General features: G+C 36.4%; 1 protein-coding gene across 2 annotated transcripts in view; it reads left to right on the plus strand.

The window, feature by feature from the left end:
- The window catches only part of CA8 (carbonic anhydrase 8), a 94,074-nt gene extending 69,743 nt beyond the window's left edge, over positions 1-24,331 (plus strand). The window contains exons 6-7 of one of the 2 annotated variants that reach the window (XM_081266630.1): positions 1,162-1,329; positions 22,335-24,331. In XM_081266630.1, the coding sequence (XP_081122756.1) occupies positions 1,162-1,296 (135 nt within the window). In that variant the 3' untranslated portion in view covers positions 1,297-1,329; positions 22,335-24,331. The remainder of the gene's footprint in view (positions 1-1,161; positions 1,330-22,334) is intronic. The other variant, XM_081266629.1, reaches the window with a different exon arrangement.
- The last annotated feature ends 362 nt before the right edge of the window (positions 24,332-24,693 follow it).

Below are 24,693 nucleotides of genomic sequence, written 5' to 3' on the forward strand. Positions count from 1 at the left end.
TAAGGACCTTTATAGAATACAATCTTGTGATACCCAGTTGGTGAACTTTTGGTGGATTGATGCTATTCAAATCACATTTGCTCAATACCTTGGGGTGGTCACGTGTAACTAATAGAAAAATTAATAAAAATTAAGATCAAATAGAAAAATTGATACCTTGGGATGTGTGCAGGATACAGGTTATACAGATTTGAGTAGAATTTCTAAAGAGGTGGCCGTGGAGCTGGGATAAAAGCAGGTAGACTTGGAATTGTCTGACTTCTGCTACCAGCTGATTATGAGATCTTGTTAATCTCTATAGCCTCAGTTTCTCCATTCTGTGTAAAGAATGAAGAATGGCTGTTTTATGTGACATAAAGCAATTCAATGAAGTAACAGATGGTGAGCCCTGCAGGTAACAAATGATTGGAAATGACCCTGGGGAATTCTCATCACATTTTTGTTGCTATAATACTTCTCAGAGAATTCTGTCTGGCAGGCTGCAGGTTATTAGGAGGCTCAGACCTGGCAAGTCAAAGAAACTATAGTGCCTCTGATGGTTCCCTCAGGAATCTTCAAATCTCTTCACATATCACAGGTGAACCACAGGCCTCCGAGAGGCAATCAGAGGAAGGGAGATGAAGTTGGAGATTGCTATTGCTAAGAAAGGAAGTTGGGCTTAAACTTTTAGAAGATTGGAGTATTCTTTGGATCTGTGTCCTCTAAAGATCTAGATAAGCAGCAAAGTATTTTGATGAAGAAATCCTCTAATTCACTTAATAAATCTAATATCTAATCAGTGTTGACATGCAGTTACATCAGAATGTGTTAATTTAAAATATACTAAGGGGAGCATTTAAGACTGTTTACACATTTGCTCACCATTTTGTGTTGTGGACAGACATAAATGCTTTTTTCACATTCACGAATGCAGTGTTTCCAGGGATACTGGAGTTGTCTGAATACCTCTGTCTTTAATTCTATTGTCTTCTCGTACAAGGACTTTTTTCTAATGTCTGCTTTCAGGTCTGGAAGAATTAATTCTGTTTTTCTCTTTTTGAAGTTTAATTTTCTCTTTTATGTCATTGTAATTTATGCATATTTTAAAGTCATTTGTGAAACCCCAGTTTCGTTAATGTCTGATCAATGATGAGCCTGTTTTGTTCTGCTTTTGGTTTTCAGATAGAAGAATTCCGCAGGCTGAGGACACATGTTAAGGGTGCAGAACTTGTGGAAGGCTGCGATGGGATTTTGGGAGACAACTTTCGACCCACTCAACCACTTAGCGACAGAGTCATAAGAGCTGCATTTCAGTAACCAGAGAGGAGGAACAAGCCCATCTTCATCAGGGTATGTGCAGATTGAGAAGGAAAATGAGGTTCACAGTTACCTAAACCCAGCATCCCGAAGTCCCTCTTGTGGTTAACCTGCTAATTTAGTAATAAAACAAGTACACTTGATCTTAATAAAATTTAGGACATATTCTCATGCCTCATTAGCAACAAATCAGGTAGTTATTTTAATTTCATGCAATGTGCATTAAACCTATGAGTCTCATATTTTCCCACCAGAGCAGCCATTAATTCCATTTTATTTTAAATATTGGTTTTCACAGGAAAATCACATGAGAAAGAGAACAGGGCTATGCCAGGAGCTCTTCAGTAACTCACTATGTTGCCTCCTCCTGAAACCATAGTCATCTCCCTGTACTCTCCATGATGGAGGAGCACAAAGGAAGGGACTAGAAAAGCATGCGAACCTCTACATTGATCCTCTTGTCAAATGCAGATCTGACTGTCTTATTTGTTGGGTTATATAGGGCAGATGTAGCATGAACTGAAATACTGTCCTATTTAAGTCCTTTTTATCTGCTCAAGAAGCATGTGTTAATCTTCTGGAAAGGTAAATGTTTTATAATCTACATACATTAATATATTGAATTTCCAGTATATATATATATTCCTTACCCATTAGGAGCTAACCAAACAACATCACAAACATGGAAAGGAAAATACACAAAGATGACTATGTGCTGGACTATTTCTTTACCTTGTGTGTTGCCTTAGCATCGGGGTACACTGCAGCAGGCCCCTGCTTCCCCTGAGAGGAGGTATCTGCTGGAATGATGCCTAGGGAGGCAGGACTGGGCCTAGATAGACAGTGTGGTGAACTGTTGAAGGGGTGGACTTCCAAAACCATGTCCAGAGGAACTTTGCACTGGGGAGTCATGCATGAGTAGAAATCTCTCTCCTCAAGGAGCTGAAAGTTTCATGAACTAGACAAAGCACATGGGAATTTTCAAGGGGGGTCATTTCGTCCATGTGTTGCCCAAGAATTTTTCTTGCCTATTATCACTATGCAGTAGTCTAGTCACCCTGCCTTTTATCTTTGGTGAGTGAGCTTTGCCAACTGACTTCCTCGCTACCCCAAGGCCTCGCTCCAATACCATTCTCACTAGGTATCTCTGCTTCTCTCTTTGATCACACCTCGCATTGCATATTCTTTCTTCCATGCAGCTATTTGTGTCAATCTTATTTTTCTCTCTTATTTCAAGCTTCGCAAGGGCTGAAATGTATTTATTTTACTATGAATCAGGCAAATTAGAAGTTTCTTAGGACTCCGCAGGTTGTATCCAAGCTCACTTCCTTCCCATCCTGCATTTTCCTTTTCTGAGTTCCTCTTTCTAATTTTGGACTTGGTCAGGGTTGGGTAAATTTACCTTTGGTAAGAATGAAAAGAAATTTTCAGTAACACATATATGGTAATGAGAAAAATCTAAGGGTGCTTTAGGCTAAACCTTATAATGGAGGATAGTCAATCAGAAGTCATTATTGAGCACCTACTGTATGACTGGGTATTACAAAGCTGAGAAGGACAGACATGGTCTCTGCTCTCATGGTGCCCAGGATCATAAATTGTAAACTGTAACGAATTCCATGAATGAGAATAACAAAGCAATGTGGGGAAAGAACTGCCAGATGGGGGGATAATTTTTTTTTTTTGACAAAGATCCTGAGGTAGTGCTCAGGGGAGAAGAAGTAAGAATTTGATGCATTGTGGTGTCTGACAGAAAGCCCTGTGAGTCTGGCATGTAGAAATCAAAGGTGTGAAGCCAGCAAAGCCCAAATCCCAGACAGTCCTGTCAGCCACATTAAGGCATCTTTATTTTGTTATTGATGAATTTGAACTCAGGGGTGTGACCTGATTCCATGTATAGTTTTAAAGGTTGGTCCTACCTGGAAAATTGAATGAATTTGATTACAGTGGGTCAGGGCAGGAGTAGAAATATATTTTACAAGTCCATTGAGTAGCCAAGGTGATAGACATGGAGGCTCAGACCCTAGAATAGAAGCAACAGAGGTGGAGGGATGTTAATTTATAGGAAATAGAAATTGTAGTTGGTATCTGGTGATGTATTGGGAGAAGGTGCAAGAAAATGAAAATGCGAAAGAAAACTGCTGAGGTTTGGGGCTTAAGGAAGTGAGTGAGTTAAGAATGCTATTGAGTGACAGCTGGAAAACCGGGGAAACAGTCCCTCTTGGAGTTGGAAATATAGAGTTGAGTTGGAGCACATTGAGAGAGAGATGCCCATCTTTCACAACAGTGAGCTTGTTGTGATTGTTAGAATTTCAAGAGTAGAGATCAGAAAAATGGACTGGGCTGAAATATAAATGTATTTAGCATAGAGATGATTTATCTCTCTATGAATGTGTATATATGATATTCTAATGGATCTGGTGGGATTAGCTCATTAAATGTTCACAAAAACTTACGTGAGGCTTTTCAGAGGTGTTAATTTAACCAAGATGCAGAAGTTAGGTCATTGCCCAGAGTAATACAGTTCTTGAGCAGCGAAATCTGGAAGCCTGATCCATGTGGCTTGACTTGGCAGGACAAGTTTTCTTAACCAGAACATGGGCAGAGATCAAAGAGGGCCCTCAAACAGTGGTCAGAGCAGCATAACAATGAAGGACGCATGCTGCATCCGGCCGAAGGTGATAGGAGGGAGGTGTTGGAGGCAACAAATCCTGGCCACACTTGACAATTTAGTGGAAGGCTGCAGCCAGGGGGGGTGGGGGGCTAAGACTGGGGCGGGGGAGGCCTCTTTATTTCGTTTTATTTTGAGAAGAAAAAAAGAAATACCAGAACTTGTCTATCATGGTGCAGAAGGAGCATGTAGATAGGGAAAGGCTATTTCTTGTAGGGGTTAATCCTACCAGTGAAGCCACTGGAAGAGTCTCAGCATACGGGAAGACTTGTTTTTATTGAAGGAATAGATGCATTCTATGTTGGAATAGGAGGGAGGAAGGAAGTGGTGGTTTATTGATTGAATGTGTTCATGAGTTGATGTTATTTTTAAATGAGAAATGGGATAGTGGCAGGGAGGACTGAGCAGGCTGGGTGAACAGTGAACTTGTGAATTTCTCCAGTCCAGAGTTGATTTCTCACTGTGAATGTCTGTAACTGTAAATGACTCTTTCAATGGAATAAGATTGTTGCCTTCAATGTTTGATCCGTATCAAGTCCTACACCAGAGTTGTCTCTCTCTAAATATCTTTATAACCATCACCATTTAATTTCTCTTTCACAACACACACACACACACACACACACACACACACATAAATGTTGTTTATGAGATTATGTATGTTATAGATACTTCATTCTATGAGAAGGGACTAACTGTATAATTTTTTCAAAAATGTAAATTAGTTACAGTTAACATTTTTTAAAAGAAAGATGAATTTAAGTTCATATCTTAGTGACATGAGATTAATTAAAAGGGGTAATTCCCCCGCCCCCAAACTTGCAAGAATGGCATAGGAATTCTTTCTAATGGGGCTCCAGTTCTGATTTCATCCTTTTATGAATACATTGTTTTTATCCTTTTATCTTGAAATGTGTTATACAAATCTAGTCATAGTTCTACATAAAATTTATACTGGGAAATCAGACTTATGGATATGTGCTTTTTATTTGATATTTAATAATGCCCTAAGGCAGGTAATTCAAATTTTTATTAAAGTGAAATGATTTGACAGTCAGACTTTGAATTTAATGCATGAATGTTTCAGTTAAGCTCTTGGAACTAAAAAGGGGAAAAAATTAATGGTAGTTAGCTCTTCTCTAAAATAATGTTTAAAATATTTCAGATTTATTTTAGCTATGTTTTACTGAAATAACTAAGGTTTTGGACATAAAATGACGGGGCTTATTTTATTTTTTGCATGAATGTCTGGACATCTGGAGAGCTTTGATAACCAAGATTTACAAACAATCTGAGACTTTTTAATATTACCATTTAAGAAGTATGAACTGTGGTTTTGTACCTGTTAAAAGAATTAGCAAGTAGTTGGCCAATGTGCTAGAAATTCTTTAGTTCAGCAGTGGTAGTTTAGTATTTTGGGGAGCCACTTGCTATTGAATGATTCTTTATTCAATGAATTTTTATATGATGCAGAAAAACCAAATCATAACAACAGCCAACAAATAGTAACACCAAACTTTATGACTGGTTTACAAGTTATACTTGGTATCATAATATTGGTACTAATCTTGTGACAAAGTAGTTCTATTGGCCTATTTATTTCATTAAGTATTGGCCCATTTTAAAGGCAATTCCAATGTTTAAAAAACTATTTCATCTATGACTCAGATATCATTAAACAGTGCACATGCTCCCAAGAACTCTATTGAATTATAATTTTTTACTTTAAAAAAAACCCAATGCTACAAGTCTCTCTAAATAGTTTGCTATTCCCCCCTTAAAAGAGGAAAAAATAAATTTGCCCCAAATAAATTAAGAGAGAGGAAGAAGAAGGAAAAGAAAGAAGGAAAGAAAGTGGCATGTGCAAATATCTTCGAATACCCCTTGGTCAAAATTGTCCTCTTTTTTCTTTCTTGGTCTTTGAAGTCTGGGTCTTGACTGTGTTGCATTCTTCCCTATAAATACTTTTGCAATTAATAATACTGTCTCCTAAACTTGAATAAAGCTATACTTAGTGTCAATTTCATGTTCTCTTTTACAAGCTAAAAGAGCTATAGGTCAGAAAAGAAGAAAGCATTATGGGAAAGGAGGGGACTGTGTGGGGAAAGTGAAAATGTCAATTCTAAATAGTTGGTAAAAGCTGTTAACCTTCTGAGATAAATGAAAAGCCCAAAGCCACCTTTTGAGTCAGTACAACGTAGACTTTCCTCACTGTAATCATCTAATATGATGCACACCACATTAGGGTGAGAATCAAAAGTTCTACAGATACAGCTGTTTTTTTATTTACAGAATCATATAGATGCTCTCAAAATGGAATGGATTTCGTAAGTGATCACAAAATGATTTGAGTAAAATGCAAAAGCACCAAAGATACTCAAATGATCTAGTATGCTTTGATTATGTGATATGAAATTATTATTAACCCAGGAATGAAAAACATCAAAGCTGCAAAGGCTGTCTTCAGAATTATTGAACAAGGAAAATGATTTCTGCTTTGAAATATATCTCTTTTTCCATTTTAGTTTTAGAAGTGTTTAATTTATTATGGATGAAAATTCCAAATTGATTTGGCTTTTTCTTGTCTGATAAATTCAAACAAAATTGTGTTTGAAAAGAAGAGGAGGACATTCTGCAGTCATGTACCAATGTGTAAAGTTGAGCATCAATATATCTTGATGCCTTAAATGTAGTAGATTTCATGATTTTCTTCCTAAAGAGTATATATATTTTCCATAAGAAAACCACTGTGGCCAGTTTATGTCATCTAAAAATGTTCTATTATGCCTTTTACCCATGTAGACACTCAAGAGGTAGTTATTGATGTAAAAAAAAATGGCTTTTAAGTATCAGCAAAGAGGATTTGGTGTAGCTAAAGAAAGAATTTACTTTTAGAGGCTACGTGGAGGACTTTTTAAAATAGAGAGATGGATTAAATCTTAGATTCAGCTTTCAAGGAATACTGTGACGTTAAATGCTTCAAGTTCCTGGATGGTTTAGGTGGGAGCCTATGTGGACAGGAGGATGCTCTGAGAGGCCTCCCAAGGTGCCTTTGACTGCTGGCTAGTGTGATGAATATGCTTCTGTCTCTGTTCACTTTATCATGGAAAAGAAATACGAGATAGAATAGGCATCAGGTAAATGAGGAATAAAATGAAATGAATGCTTTCTTATGAATAAGGTTGTCTTAGTCTCCAGCTGGAAAAGATAAAGCTAAAAGATTGATTTGAAGAAATTACCAAAAAAAAAAAAAAAGCTTAAAACGAGTGCGAAATCATTGGAAATGATGTATAATTATATGAGCATACGGAGATATTCCTTTTTAGATAATGAATCTGGTTTTGAAAAATATTTCTATACCTTTTAAAATGTAGGATATTATAGGAACAACAGATATCAAAAAAAACCTATATGACAGCATTCCATTATGATCAAAAACCTTAAAAATGAAAGTAGAGGGAAAAATGAAACCAAAGTGGGATTAATACTTAGATTAATACTTTTTACAATTAGAAAAACTCAGAAGTACCTAGAAATCTAATTCAGATTAAGATAAGGAATTGACTATTAAAAATTAGATTGTTATTAGGCAGATATAAAGAGTTCATAGCAGACTATAAAAGATGAAACAGAAATCTCTGCTGTTTCAGTTATATAAGAATTAGGACTATTAGGGGGAAATTATCATTTTCTTTAACTTTCAGTAACATTTTACCTGACCTGCAGCTTTCTGTTGACAGTTTCTCATTCTTTTTTGTTTCTCTGATTTCTTAGCATTTGACAGAATTTGACTGTCTGCCTTATTAGATCACTCTAGGAACTTACCATTCCAATGTGCTCCTTTCTGTCTTTTGACTATTTAAATCCTGTTTAGATTTGAAGGACCAGATATTATTTCCATGAAGGTTTTCCTGGTTAACTGACCTTACTTCTTTTTACTTAGAGTTTATTTATTTATACCATATTAGTTTAGTTCTTAATTATTTTCGGTTTCCTAATAATGTACTTCACAATAAGTGTTAGTACTACTTACTCCACTACACTGTAAATTTCTAGGTGCTAGAGTCAAATTAGTTTATAAGTATGGTTATCAAGCTTTCTTCATGAAAGACTTCTTAGATCCTTTAATATGCCAGGTTCCCAGAGAGTCTGGTATTCAGCACCGTACAAATTTATTAAACTAGAGAGCTATACAAGGATGCCAGATGTGTTTTAGTAAATGAGTGGCAATCCACAGTGTCTGCTGTGATTTTGGAAGATTTGACGTGGAGAGGTATAGGCAGAGCAGATGTGGGACCAGAGTCTCTAAGTACCCTTGCCTCTTCTTCACAGACCCTCAGTGAACAAAGGGCAGATACAGAATATGTCTTGAGATTTGGCTAAGCTAATTTGGACACAGTATAAAGTAAGGGTAAATTAAAAGATTTGTGATTATTCTATACTTTAGTTAAAGCCTAAAACCCTTCATGAAGACCTTCCAGTAGTAATAGTCATCTATGTTCAGTAGTGGGACTGTGCCAAGCTCCACGCAAGGTGGCTCACACATGTGTCATCTCACCTCCCAGCAACTCTTTAGGATGGGCATTTCTTTTCAAAAACCTTTTCAATAAAGAAACTAAGATCCAGAAAGTTATCTTCAACCAATAAAATTAATAGAAATACTCACTGAAAAGTGATGTGCTTGAAAGTACATGCACCTGTTGTCCTTGTATCAGTGAACCCTGATCTGTCTAATCAGCTTCCAAGGAGGTGATTATATTTCCATTATAGACCAATGTGAAATTTCAAATTCCCAGCTTAGGAAATAATGAAGTAAACCTAACTGACCAATCTAGAACCTAATTGAGTATTTTACAAAGAGTAAATATTTTTTAATTGAATGAAAGTACTTACTTTCTTCTGTGAACTTTATATTTAACTTTGAATCATTTGGAGATAGTGAGTTGCATTGTGATTGTCTGCATATAGTCCTTTGCATATATTAGATATTATTATTTAATGACATGACAAAATAAGTGTCCATGTTTTTCTTTGCTAATCAATGGTGAGCATTTTTTAAAAAATTGTTTTATTTGTTCTTTTTAGTTATACATGACAATAGAATGTATTTTGACATATCATACGTACATGAAATATAACTTCCCATTTTTGTGGTAACTTCCCACTTATTGTACAGCATGTGGAGTTACACTGGTCATATATTTATATATGAACATAAGAAAGTTGTGTCTGGATTTATTCTGCTGTCTTTCCCATTCCCATCCCCTTTCCTTTTCCCCCAGTCCAGCCTGTCCAGTCCAGTGGACCTCCCTAGCCCATTGTGAGTCACCATCTGCATATCAGAACATTTGGCATTTTGTTTTTTGGGATTGGCTTATTTCACTTAGCACAACAGCCTCCAGTTCCATCCATTTATTGGAAAATGACGTAATTTCATTCTTCTTTATGGCTAATATTCCATTGTGTATATATACCACATTTTCTTTATCCATCATCTGTTGAAGGGCATCTAGGTTGGTTCCATAACTTAGCTATTATGAATTGAACTGCTATAAACATTGATGTGGCTGTATCACTATAACATATGTTTTAATTCCTCTGGGTATGTGCCGAGGAGCAGGATACTTGGGTCAAATAGTGGTTCCATTCCAAGTTTTCTGAGGAATCTCTATATTGCTTTCCAGAGTGATTGCACCAATTTGCAGTCCCATTGGTGAGCATCTAAAGGGCACTAAATATCAAGGACATTTTCAGATCTCATCTTACTGGATCTCGCAGCAGCCTCTGACATTGACTTCTTGTCATACTTTGTCCATAACACCAATTTTCTTTTTATTTTTCTACCTGAACCATCTTTGTATTCCCTACACGAATGTAGGAGGCCACTTAATATTGTGGTCCTCAGGGTTCTAATGTCTCTCTGGGTGAACTTGTTCTCACAGCTTCAGTCACTACTAAATGTATATGACTTACTCCTTTATATACCTAGCCGAGCTATCTCAGTTAAGTTCTAGAATTGACTCCCCAACTGTCTGTATAACTTTCTTTTTGGATATGTCAAATGCATCTCAAACCTAACACATGCAAGATGGAATTTATGATCTTCTTTCACAGACCTGACCCTCTTCCAGTTTACTTTGAAATCTGAGTCACGCGTGACCCCTTGCTTGCTCTCTTCTCCAGCATTTCCACTTTATCACCCATGTCTGCACATTTGCCTCCTGACATCTCCCAAAGCCATCTGTGGGTCTCCATTTTCACCATCAGGGCCCATAAAGTTAACATCATCTCATCTAGACGATTTGCATGTATTCTATATGGGACAATTAAAGAACAGTTTATAAAAAGACATGCATGAGGGCTGGGGTTGTGACTCAGTGATAGAGTGCTCATCTAGCATGCGTGAGGCACTGGGTTTGATCCTCAGCACCACATAAAAATGAAATAAAGGTATCGTGTGTCCACCTACAACTAGAAAATAAATATTAAAAAAAAGACATGGATGACATACAGCACTCAAATTTGTCTGCCAGCTCTGATTAGTTGCTATTAGCTCTCTGGAGAGTGTTAAAAAGGGATTCTGAATCCACATTTGAGAACCGGGGAAAGGCTGATGTGACCAAAAGGTAGTCTCTGTCATGGATGGGAATGGATATTGCTATTGCTATAAGTAATGTAAGGTCGTCTTATTGGCATCTGATTTAAATGTCTTAGGTATGAAGTATGGATGAGTTTTGGAAAATTGACCTGTATTAGATCTAATGATATGTAGCCAGGCATTAGCATTTACCCAAGGAAATACAGAATCATGGCAAAAATGACTCAAATTCCCCAACTATGCTTGTCAGTCTTTTCTTCTTCTTTGTGTACAGGTTATGATCCTAATGTTTATATATAGCAAATTGCTTTCATATAGCAAAACTCAGAGAACCTGAAATCTCAGAATGGAAAAAAAAAATGGCATGAGGGTAAAGGAATTGACCCAGACCTCTTTATTAGGGATGGAAGCCCTCTCCTGAAGAAGGAAAAGGGTGAAGTATCTTCCATTGAGGTTTCTATAACAAAATAAACTGCCTGGCTTCTAAACAAGAAAAATGTGTTTCTCCAGCTTAGAGGCTGGGAAGTCAACTTCAAGATACGGTGCCACAATTCGGTGCCTGGCAAGGGCCCACTTCTTGGTTCATAGAACGGTGCCTTGTCACTGTGTCTTCATCTGGAGGAAGGAGCTAGCTTGTTTTCTGGGGTCTCTTTTTATCAGGGAGCTAATGCTAATCATGAGGGCCCTACTAAAGATATCATCACCTCTCAAAACAGTTACCTCCTGACTCTATCATCCTGGGGATTAGAACTTCAGCATATAAAATAAATAAAGGAAATAAACATTCAGACCATACCAGTAAGTTAAAGAAGAAACTTCCCATGACATGACCCTCAGATGAGAGAAGTGCTGAGAATCAAATCTAGGGCCTCGTGCATGCTAGGTAAGTGTGCTAGTACTGAGTTACATCTCCAGCTAAAAATATTTTTAACAAAATCATACCAAACTTTTTATTTAACTATAGGTTTTAGGGTTTTAATGATAAAACTATAGGTTTTATTATTATTATTTTTATATTAGTTACATATAAGTCTGCTTCATTCTTTTGGCTACTTCAATTTTATTTAAACAATTTAGTTAAACATGTTTTGACAATATACAAAGCTAAAATAATTTAGCTAATGCCCAGTTCTTTAGACAGAATCTGAAATATTTGTTAGACTATATGGAGGCTTCTTCAATCAAGAAATTTACCATTAATAAATACCTTCTCCAAATACTTTATTTGTTAAAATGATTGTTAAAACCATTCTGGTTTTGCATAGGTCTGTTTTCCATTTAGTGCTTCTTAAAACAAACCTTTTCAACATTTCTGAATTTCTTATTGTTCTGAATTCCTGTTGTTCATTCTTTTATGAGTCTTATTTGAAACGCGGAAAGGTCTTTAGGGTTTTTCTACAGAAAGTATTTTCAGAGACATCTTAGAAGCATGGTGTTGAATTGGATTTCAAGAAATTCTTTAATCTAGTCTTTTGCCTGAAGAGGTCTTCAACTAAATTATTCTAGAGGTTTACTCCCCACACCTAGTGGTGGTGGGGGGAGAAGCAAATAAAATATCTGTTCTCTGAGAATACTTATTTCAGCATTTCCTTACTTCTGTATAATACAAAAATGATTTTAATAAAACCCTCATGAAATACTCTTACTATTCAGTGTTGGAAAGCTATTTTGATGGTAATATTCTTATTTTCTATAGATAACTATTTTTGATGAATATAATTGGTTATATTTCAAGTAATAGTTTTTTTCCTTCTGTTAGCAGTATGTGGAAATTCCACCAACCTTTATGCAGCAGAGAAACTCATGTAATTTTTTTGCAGATATGAATGTTCATTCTGATTTTAGTATAAGTACAACCAATAGTTCTCTAATGGTATCTTTTCTTTCAAGAATGATTATATTCAGTGGGTCCCAGCAATAAAATTACTATAATGGGGAATAAAGATTGTAAGTAAGAATAACAATGTTATTAATCATTGAAATTAGTCATTTATGGGACATTCCTGTACCTGAAATATTTCTGTAGGAAACAAGACTAAAACCCACATTTACTTATAATTAGACACAATACAAACCTTCTCTCATTATAATAGTTGCCCAAATCCCAATTCAACTTAATTTCATTGACTTTGATTTCTGGACTAAAGCATTAAGCTTGAACTAGTGAAAAATGTGTAATATGTGCATTCAATTAAGAAGTAATTAGATACTCAATCACCCTTACAACACACCAGGGATTAGGAAAGAAGGAAGAAAAATGTGACTCGCTGTAGTGTATAAAACAGTTTTGTTAATTAGTTTAGTGCTAATTGAGATTGAGAAAGTGTCAGAGTATCACATGAGCTTACTTCTGAATAACTTTAAAAGCTAAGTTTAATGTTATATAATATGTTGCACAGAATAATACACAAATTACTAAGTTACGTGATTTGGCTGTAAAGATTGGGCCACAGTTTATATACATGAGCTAGTGAATGATATGCGTACAGAAGGAAGAGACACTGTACTGTACTTTATCTCATTTAATCCTCATAACAGTCCTGTGAGGCTTCTGCTTTTATTTTCATTTTAGAAGGTCAAGTAACTTGCTCAAGGTCACAGTCAGTAAAGTGCAAATCAAGATCACAGACCTAGGTAGGTCTAACTCTAAACGCTGCATGCACCTTTTTCACTATACCACGTTTCAAAATAACAGAGGGCAAAAAATACGCACTTCTTTGTATATCTCAACTTCCTTATCTCCTTTAGATAAGTTTCTGGAAATAAGATTTCTGGGAACAAAAGACCATACATGCTTTCACTTTCCGATAATATGTTGCTGATACCTCTATGAGAGGTATGCTGATCTGTGTTTTCAGCATTGATTGAATACTTTACAAAAAGTATTTGAGCCAACACTTGTCAATCATTCAGGACACTTTCTACCTCTTTATCGTTTTCTTCTTACCCTTCCACTTACTGAAATGTATTCATGTCATCAATTGAAATTGCTGTGCTAAAAGTTTCCTTTGATTTTTCTTTGTTCTTTGTTCCCATGGCTTCAAATATAATACCAGTTCATGGTGGAAAATACACATGGTACAGAACAAAATGAATCAGTAGCACACATCTCTGAAACACTCCCCTCAGGGAGAGCCCTCACCAGCACCCAGTGTTCTGGTGCACATGGAAGCCCTGGCAGGGATGGGTAAATGTCTCCACTTCCATTCTCAATTATCATTCCACCATTCAAGAGCTGTGTGACATTGGAAAAGTTACTAATGTCTTTAGTCTCTCTCTCTCTCTTTTTTTTATCACTTAAGAAAAGGTCATGATAGTGTCTATCTCAGAGAAGATACAATAATATAAAGCAAATAAAGTGCTTAGTGTGATTTGGGTCTGCAGTGTAAGTACCCAATAAACATTACCTTTATCATTTTTTTGTGATGAATATGTGTGTGTGTGTGTGTGTGTGTGTGAGAGAGAGAGAGAGAGAGAGAGAGAGAGAGAGAGAGAGAGAGAGGAGGGAGGGAGGGAGGGAGGAGAGGGGAGAGGGAAGGAGAAATGGCTGTGTATATATCATATATATAATGTTCCTTATGAGCTTATACTGTGCATGCTGTCTTTCTGTAGATGTGAGCATATATCCATTAATATCATGAAATAACTTTTAAGTAGTTACTCAGCATATGTTAAAGTGTGCATAAAGATTTATTGAGCTGTTCCTCTATTGCTGTACATTTTTAGGTCATTTCCAGTGTAATGATATTATCAACAATTCTTTAGTTAACTTACCCACTATTTCCTTTAAAAATTCTTAGTAATAAGATTACCAGATCCATGTTTTATTGTAACATGTATGCAAATTGCTCTCCTCACAAGTTGAATCAATTTATGTTCCCACTAACAGTGTACCAAACCCTTCTCTTCATTTCACTAGTGTTAGTATTTTGAATCTTTCCATCATTGCCAACCTGATCATGAGTCCTTCCTTCACACTGTAAGTCCTGACTTATTCCTGAAGTCTTTCTTTTCTTCCATTAATCTGTATGCTCATGATCATGAACCACAAGGTTGGTGGCATTAGTGTCTCTTTCAGTGCTGGGTAGGAAAAGACCCCTTACAATATTTTATGCAGAATTTTTTCATATGTAATTTTCCCAGATGAAGTTTAGAACACATTTTATCAGAGGATAGAAGTAAAGAACAAAAGAGAGGGTAAGAAAAAGAGAATGAAGGTAAAACAGAAGAAATAAAAAGAATCCTGCTAAAATTTGTCATTCGCATTGCATATAATTTGAGGAAATTGGTATGTTTTTAATGTTGACTCAATGAAGCAACAATGCATAGATCTTTGTTTACTACAGTATTTTAAAGTCATCTATACATTTAGTCATTTTCTCTTCTCTCTGAACTTACTCTGGGTGGCCTGTTGGGCTCTGGAGTCAGCCTGGGGGGTGGCTTGGCAAGGAACACAGAACCTCAGCTTGCTGCTCCCCCAGTGGGAAACTAGTCTTTCAGCCTTATTTTCCTCAAGTACGAAGTAGAAACACTAAGAATCATAACTTCCTAGGGATGTTGTAAGGAGTAAATGAGATATGACAAAATGCACAACACAGAGCTAAGCAGAGGGTTAGCATTCACTGACTGTGAACAGTCACTATTGTTAATGTTATCATTGACTTTGACTAGTGTCCTTTTTCATTGTGTTTTTACATTGGTTAATATTTTTTTTAATTTTCTTTTTTATTGTGGTGCTGAGATTTGAACCCAGAGCCCTGTGCATACAAGGCAAACACTCTACCAACTGAGCTATAACCCCAACCCCTATTTTTTTAAATATATATTTTTAGTTGTAAATGAACACAATACATTTATTTTATTTTTATTTTTATGTGGTGCTAGGGATCAAACCCAGTGCCTCTCACAGGCTAGGCAGTGTTCTACCACTGAGCCACAACCTCAGCACCCCAAGCCCCTATTTTAACTTATTTTCATTTTTGTCCCTGGCTTTCTTTTGAATCTTTCATATAGTTGCTAGTAGGTTTCTGTTGATTATTTTGAGTTTTCTATATAGACCATGATAACACTTGTAAATAATGACAATTTTATCTCCTCTTTTCTAATTTGAATAACTTACTTCATTGCACCACTGAGTCCTTGCAGAATAATGTTGAATAAGTAACTGTGTTTTCTGGAACCCTTCTCTTGTTTCTGATAAGCTTTTATTTCTAGTTCCAATGGTTTGTTTTCTCGTCTCTTTCCTTTGTATCTTCAAAGGCATTTGACACTATGCATCTCTTCCTTTCTCTTTCTTCTCTATTTTTCTTCTTATGCTGTTATTAATAGGTACATTGAAAAAGGTGGCTATATGCCTTTGCTTTTAATAGAAGGGCATTTATTTTTAACCTTCTACAGGGTGTGTGACAGTATTCTAGGGACTCTGAAAATATAGACAGAAGCAGACATAGACTTTCCCCTGAAGGAGCTTCCAGCCTAGTGTTGGGTTTATAGATTCATAGTTAAATAGGTCCATAGCTGCTCAGGTTCACAGCTAAATCCAAACCTGAGCAGCATGTGCAGACTGCCCCCAAGGAATTGTCCATAGTTCAGGAGAAAGAGTACACTCTAAAAGAGAGCCCTCATTGCTGGCATATTACTGTCCTAAAAGCTTCTTATTTTGGAAATGTGATCTTGAATTGTTGTACTTAAAGAGGGATGCTTTGAATGGGTTGTTTGTTGGCTGATCTGGACTTCCCAGACAACATGAGCCTGTGACCTGCCTCTGGGGGTAGGATGTGTGTGCACATGTGCTTTTTTATTTTTAGTAGCTTTTCAGGAAATTCTCCAGTAGGGGTTTGATTTGCACTCATTCCCTAGGGTCTCTTCATAGAACATAATTTAAGGTTCAAAACAGTCATATGAAAGATGACATCTGTTATAATTGCACTGAAATAGCTGATGACTTAGAAGACTCCTTAGGATGTAGCCATCCTTTAAGGTCATCATTATGAACAATGATCATTGCATAATAGAAATTTTCATTTATATTTAAGCTTTCATGTTTAGATTTAGATAAATGGGGACTTGGAAGAATTTCCAAAGTGATGAATGTAAACCTTTGTTTTTCAAAGTGTCATTTTCTTTTATTTTTTCTTTTCCCCCCTTCCCTTCTTCCTCCTCCTCCTCCCCCTCCTCCTCCCCACCCCCTCCTCCTCCTTCCCCTGGATCAAACCCAGGGCCTCATATGTGGTAGGCAGGTTCCCTACAATTGAGCTACATCCCCAGCCCCTAAAGTATCATTTCTTTAGATGTTTTACCTAATAAATTTATATTCTAATTTCCATGTATTTCAATTATTGGAGAAACTTCAGAAAATACACAGAATGCATGAAAAGTAACTTCTGGTATAAATAATGATCATCCATTTAATATAGACAATTAATTTTGTTTCCAATAAAACCTGCATTAGAATAACAGGAAAGAGATTTTTAGGTACACAAACCCACAAGGATGGAGAAAGCAAGAGGGGAGACAAAAGTGTCCATCTTTTGGAATCCGGAAGCAGATGGGTATATGATAATGGATGTAGCAGATGTGAGGAACAAGCCTGTTACTCTGATAGGATCGCTCCAAGCCCCAGGAATTCGCAACAGGTATCTCTACATGTTGGAATGAAAGGAGGATCACATCCCCTGTATTGGTTAAGAGCTGTTTCAGATGAGCAGTTATTTCTTCAAATCCCCTCTCAAGACCTGGTGGATGTCTGGAGATGCTCTTCCTCTGGGGAGAATGAAAAGAATCCCTGTATGAAAGAATATAGGCACAACTGAAACTCATAAGACCTCAACCCCACCACCCCCGACAAAAACAAAAGGGTAAATTAGTAATTTCCTCAGAATTCATGCTCCCTTCCTCTCTACTTGGCCTTCAATACTACTCCCCATACAGAAAACTGGATAGATCTTCTGTGCAGGATCTGACCAATCAAAGGGCCAAAAGAGCCCCATCAGATTCATCCTGTGGTGAGCTCATGATGGACAGGCCTTCCCAGGGCCCTTGATTGTCGCAGTTGTTGTTCTTAGATATGAGTAGTTAAGGATTGTTTGCAGAGTGTCTGTACTATGGAATACCTAAATTAGAAAAAAGGCAAGTTTAAAGAAATAAATACTTAAGAGGAAGCAAAAGACTTCAAAATGTCCTATTTTCAGAGAGGTGAGGAAAGAAATAGCAACCATATAGAAAGAATAGGATGTTTTTTTTGGGAGGGAAGAGGGAGGTAACAGAAATTGGACCCAGAGGTGCTTAACCACTGAGCCACATCACCAACCTTTCTTATTTTTTGAGACAGAGTCTCACTGAGTTGCTTAGGGCCTCACTAAGTTGCTGAGGCTGGCCTCAAACATGTGATCCTTCTGAATTGCTGGGATTGCAGGCATGCACCTCTGTGTCTGGTAAGATGATTAAAAAAATATATATTCATGAAACAAAAAGCTTTCGGAAATTGAAAACATGACAGCATATTTAAGCACTTTACTACAGAATCTTAAAAAATTTGTAATGTCTTAGTATACAGGGAAGGCTAAATGATGGAACATAGTAGAGAATAAGGAGAAGTAGAGGATTAATCAATGTGATTTATTATTAATAGGGAAACTAGAAAGAAAACACAAAATGAAGGAGAGGAACACAGTAACAGAATCAGTCAAAACATTTTTTTTTTCAGAACTTGGGGACGTAAATTTACAGATTAAAAAGACCAAAGGCTTTCTAGCACAGTAGCTCAAAATATACTTACATCAAGGCACTGTTATTGTGATATTTCAGAACACTGAGAGAGAAATTACAGAGGGGAAAAATAGGTAAATATCAAGGAACTAGAATTCGACTTTTGAGGCGCAAAGCTAAAGGCAAAAGTCAGTGATCATGACCCACAGAATTCTGCAGAAAAGTCTAAAGCACCTAAGGAATTCCTTACCGAAACTCCCAATCAAGGGTGTAAATAGAATAGTCGTTTTCAGATATCAAGGTCATCAAAAATTTATTTCTCAAGAAGCTACTAGATGTGTCTCACCAAAGTGAAGAAATAAGCCAAGAAAAAAAATGTGATATACAGAAAACAGGAAATCTAGCAAAGCAGAAAGGCCAGGGGGAATGTCCAAGATGATGGTGGAGCAATCCATAGGCATGGAGGGCATTAAGGTGTGAACTAGGGAGAAGGCTCTAGAAGAGCTTTCTCCCATGATATGATGCTGGGTTTGTCTTAACTTGAGAGTCAGGCACTTGGTAAGTAGTTTTGGTTTCAATCAGAAAACTAGATATAAAAGCCCAAGATATTCAAAACTATATATAAAAACCCAAGATACTTATTCATTCTGACATAAACAAAACGTCATTCATGGAAGGGAATTTGAATGAAGACATGTAATTCAGTTCTAATAATATTTATATTTTTACAATAATAGAAACTGATTATTTTTTTTCAAAACAAAAACAGCCATATTTACTTCATGTGTTCATTTGTCACATAATTCTCAGATAAGGATTAGGTAAACAAGATTACAAACTAGACTTATTTATAAACATAACAAGTCTCAACAAAAATTACTGCATAACTATTTGGAGGATGGGGTGACGGGAAGGGTTTATGTGTGTCTGGAGTGGAGTGTGTGTATGGGTGCATGCACACGTGGTAAGGGTAGCTGACAGGAGGGAAGGAGGGCAGATCTTCAACCTCCACAGGGAAAGTCGGTATATAATATGAAAACAAATTGAATGGTAGTCAGCAACCATGCCACTTGGCTCTAGGGTATCAATAAAATAATCAGAGAAAAGAGTAGAGGAATATGAAATTGGTTGACACATGGGATTGGGAAAAGATAGTCTTTATAGCAAACATATTAGAACTATTTAAACCTTTAAACTATGTATAATTTTGACACAAAAAAGCAAAATTTCAAGCAGGAGTACTTGCTACTGTTTCCCCCCCCCTCCCACACACACTTTCTTGAAGTGTTTGCTTTGGATAAGATGTTGTGCTGGGTCTTAACAATGCAGATGAGACCACACATATTTCTATCACATGGAAACTGTGGGAAGTAAATTTCAGACAAATGACATGGAAAATAATGAGCCATTTTTCACATATTATACTCAGCATATTATACCTATTGTCATATTCTCACACACTCCCTAGGTAGTAGTTATTATTATTTGGGGATCCGAAGGGTCATGGGTATTGCCTAAAATCTTACAGCAACTTGGTGGAGGATCTGAAATTTGAACATGGGTTTCCCTGGTTCCAAATCCATACCCTAGAATGTGATCGATTGAAGTGTATTTCCAGGTAACCTATACCTGCTGTAAACGACATCAAGTGTACATTTGGGAGGAGAACTAATATAAAGATCATTCTCAGAAAGTCTTGGCATTGGGGAGTGTCATTTTCTCTGTTTAAACAATATTAGAGTGTGAAAACTCAACATCATAGTGTATTATTTTTAGTTTCCTCTGTGAGAGAAATTTTAGGCGAGCAAGTAACCAAATTCACCAGCAGATTATATACCCAGGTAAATTAGAATTCCTTTAGCATACCCTGGGAACCCCCTGAATCATGTCCTTGAGCTTCGAAAATGAAAGGTACATAAGTGGGCATGTGTATCTTTTGCCCTGTAGGTGTGAGCTAAGTGTTAAAATGTTGCCTCTTTGGGAAGACATGATCTGGTGGTTAGAGTAACTGCACATTTGCCCACCCATCTCTTCACTGATATTTTGGACCCTGGTAGCTTAAGTTTTGAAAGTTTGGATATAGTCTTAAAATGAAATTATGTTTCGTAACTTAGAAAATGTACCTCTACACCAGCCATTCCCAGGTGAGCTCTGCAGTGCACTGGCCCACCAGGGTTATGGGTTAAATCAGGAGGGACTGTCCATGTGTGTCTGCAGATTTCCAGATAGAATATCCTCCCTGTGGATATTTACAGTGCACATTAGCAGATTACAGACTGTAGTGGTTTTGAATTAACTCTACGTTACCAGAGTCTCTAGGTTTTTTTTTTTTGGGGGGGGGCGGGACGGGGGTTAGCAGGGATTGAACTCAGGGGCACTCGACCACCTAGCCACATCCCCAGCCCTATTTTGTATTTTATTTAGAGACAGGGTCTCACTGAGTGCTTAGCACCTCCCTTTTGCTGAGGCGGGCTTTGAACACGCGATCTTCTTGCTTCAGCCTCCTGAGCTTCCTGAGCTGCTGGGATCACAGGTGCATGCTATTGCACCTGGTGACTCCACGGTACATGGATTCATTTTTTTCAATCAACTTCTTGTGTTATATGGAACATATTTAGGGAACTACTGGGCTCAGGACTATTTACTTTTTGCAGAAAATTCATGTAGTGTGACTTTCAGGCTCCATTTACCTCTGAAATGCAGTGATTTTACAATTTGATTATCATTTTTATATCATTTTATAATTTGTGGACTTGTAAAAATATATACACAATGTCCTCTTTTACCTTTGAAAACCTCTCTTTGAGGCTCAATCTTACAGATCTGATTCCAGGAGACAAAGTTGGGAAGAGGTTGGTCAAAGTTTACAAACTTTCATTTAGGAGGAGACAATATTGTATTCTTGAAAAATGCTAAGAGAATAGATTTTAAGTGTTCTCACCACAAAATGACAACTATGTGAGGTAATACATTAATTTGGTTCATTTACCCATTCCATTATGTGCACAAACATGTTCATACATATATATTTCAAAATGTTGTATATGATAAATATATAAAATTTTACCTTTTAATTAAAAATAAATTCTTAAAATTTCTTAAAAGTTTTCATCAGGACTTGCTATCCTATTTGAAATGCGGTTTGGAAATATATACCTAAGATTATAAATATTTTCTGGGAGATTATTTCAGAAATTATACATATACACATACACTTATGTACATGTGAACAAGCAAATCCACAGATACACATCCTAAAGTACTTCACTGTATTATGATTTATTAAGGAAGGAAGCCATTTTTTCCACTTCTCTATTGTGAATATCTTTTCACATAAAATCTTTGTATATTTGGATGATTTTATCTGTATTATAACTTGCCAGGCGTATAATCCCAGGTGAAAAAGTATATGCGTTTGGAATTTCAGTAGGTGCTTATTGTCTAAAAGATTGGACCAGTTTACATGAGGCATCTGTAGATGTAGAAGTGTCATCTTCCCACTCTCTTTGCTGGTGTTGCAAGTAGAATGTTGTTGAACTAAAATATTAGCCAATGTCCTTTCCATAAGTAGAAAGCATGTTTTTCATCATCTCAAAAAGTGCTGTTGTCTCATATGTTAAGCAGTACTTATTATTTGTCCATGTATTTAATCGAATTTTAAAGTTTGTGGACAAAGAAGTGTTCTTTGTGCTCTTGGATTACCATTTATCTGTGATTCTTATACATGAATTTAATGGCAGTGATTTAAAACCTTATTTTTACTTAATAGATATGAAAAGCAATTTTTTTGTTTATAAAACAGTTCAAACATTAATTTATTTATTTTGGTAGAAAATATTAGTTTCTGTGAAATTTTGTACCCATTATCTGTCATAGAAATAAAATCATGGTGAACTTGGTGGAAAAAAAATGCAGAGATAATAAACTTGAACATCAAGATTTTTAAAAATTTTCTTATAAATTTGTTAGCTTTTCCTCTCTGTGATTGGACTGTAGAAAGACTTTTCAGTCTGCTGTAGAGGAATGTCCCTAACATAATTGATTCATTCTTTTTGCCTACAGGAGGAAGACAATGGTCCTATGGTGTCCTTGGATGAGAAATGGAAACTTTTGAGCTGCAGCTTCAGTTTATCCTCAAAGCCTGCATTGTTTGTCTTCCTCTAATCCAGTTTTGATGGACATCTATGACAGTTTCCTGTACAATGCTGTAATGAAATATTAGAAATGGCTGTACATTCAAAAGAAATCCCATATTATATCCACATCACTGCTGCTAGTATTCATATTTTTGCACATACTGTTTATTGCTAATGTGTAGAAGGAATGAAACTAGTTTTCAGAGTTGTTATTAATATGAATATATATTATGTATTAATATTGAGACAGGAAAAATACATTACCAGCGTTAGCAGTCATTCATTTCCTGTCTCAAACAGAAAATTCACTCATTCAAAGATGAGTATAATTCTTGGTAATAAAATAAGAATTTTTATCAAGAACAGCCTAGAACTTCAAAATGCATTGTAAAAAATTAGTACAAATCATGTCTCATATTATTTTTCAATACTCATACCACAATGTCAGACTGGTTGTCATGGAAAATATTTTGGGAATTAGTTCAGCATCATACCTTATACATTACATTCTTAAAGGATTTAATTGAACATGTGAATGCAGTCATATTTATTTGACATATCTGAAGCTGTGGTTTCTAAGAATTTGAGAAAAGTATAAGAATCGTGATTTTAAAAAGGTGGATACAGTATACCAGGGATAGCTTTATTTTCCACAAACAGAAATACAAATTTAATAGTATCCAGTATTAATTTAGTGCTTTACACTTTGTAAAACTTCAGAGTGTTTTGTTCTATGGATTTCACCTCTTTGTTATGTTAAAAACATTTCTTTCAAAAATGAGCAGCAATATTCTTATTTTAATTCATTTTAAGTACTACTGGTAAATTGAAGTATATACTTAGTTGCAGTTAAATGTGATAGAATTAGATAATTTATGTAAAGAAGTAGAGTGCCTGATGAAAAGCAAGTACTCAATAAATATTTGTTGTTGTTATAATTGTTGTAAAACGAATGACTTCAATAACAGTTCCAACTTGAAGGCATTTTGTGATATAAAATGTCTAAGAAAGGTATAGAATAACTATGAGTTCAGAGATTTTAGATGTGTTGGGTAGAGGTGCTATTAATAGGAGCATTAATACAAATAAAAATCATACCAGCTGGGTACCATGGTGCATGCCTATAATCCCAGTGGCTCAGGAGGCTGAGGTACGCTGATCAGAAGTTCAGTCAGCCTCAGCAACCTAACCATGCCCTGAGCAACTTAGTGAGACCCTGTCTAAAAAAAAAAAAAAAAAATGGGCTGGGTATCTGGTTCAGTGTGATTAAGCAGCCCATTGTTCAATCCCTGGAACAAAACGAACAAATAAAACCAGATTTCACTGAGAATGGAAGCAAGAAAGATTCATCATGGAGTACTGGTCAGGAGCAGAAAGGACTAGAACCACAGCAAGGAGGAGAGCAGAACTCGCAAAGGGCTGGGATATCTCTGTAGCCCTTGACCACAGTAGGGCAGCAGTAAGAGAGCATGTGTAGATGGACAGAATATCTCAATTTATTTATTTTTGTGTGGTGTTGAGGATTGAACTCAGTGCCTCACATGTGCAAGAAAAGCACTTTAGCACTGAGCTACACCCCCAGTCCTGGATACTTGCTTTTTGTAATTCTTGATATTCACAAATGAGGAATTAAACAAGCATTTTTGAAAAAAATTGTTGTATATACATCTTACAGCCAAGTACTATTACCACATATGTGCAAACGTGGGCTGCAGAAAGTAGCCTCCTGTGTAATTAACTTCCAAAGACTAGATCTGAAGCCCTACTTGTATGACCAGTCATGTGGTGCTACTCTTTCTCCTTTGGTAGACCCTCTTCAAGACCTGGGAGAAAACAGTGCAGAGATGCTGGTCTCTTCTGTTCCTAAACAGCCAGGGTCTGTGCTTGGACTTTACTTCTCAGGCTTTCTACAGCCTCCTGCCATCTCTCTTTGAAATATACAATATAGACAAACATAACAATAAAAACTAATATAAATGACTTCCATGGCGATATCTAGTTTCCCATATTTCATTCTCCAAGATGTTTTTCTTTCCTTCCCTTCCCTTCCCTTCCCTTCCCTTCCCTTCCCTTCCCCTCCCTCCCTCCCTCTTTCTTTCTTTCTTTCTTTCTTTCTTTCTTTCTTTCTTTCTTTCTTTCTTTCTTTCTTTCTTTCTTTCTTTCTTTCTTTCGTCTTTTTCTCTTTTCTTTTTTATTTTGGCGGGGGGAAGCAATCAAATTTATTTTCTGTGAATTTCTGAAATGCACTATTTGATTCAGATGGTGAGATTGTGTGGAGGGTTAGT

This window comes from Spermophilus citellus, assembly GCF_964194105.1.
Source record: "Spermophilus citellus genome assembly, chromosome: 14".
In the NCBI taxonomy this organism is placed as follows: domain Eukaryota; kingdom Metazoa; phylum Chordata; class Mammalia; order Rodentia; family Sciuridae; genus Spermophilus; species Spermophilus citellus.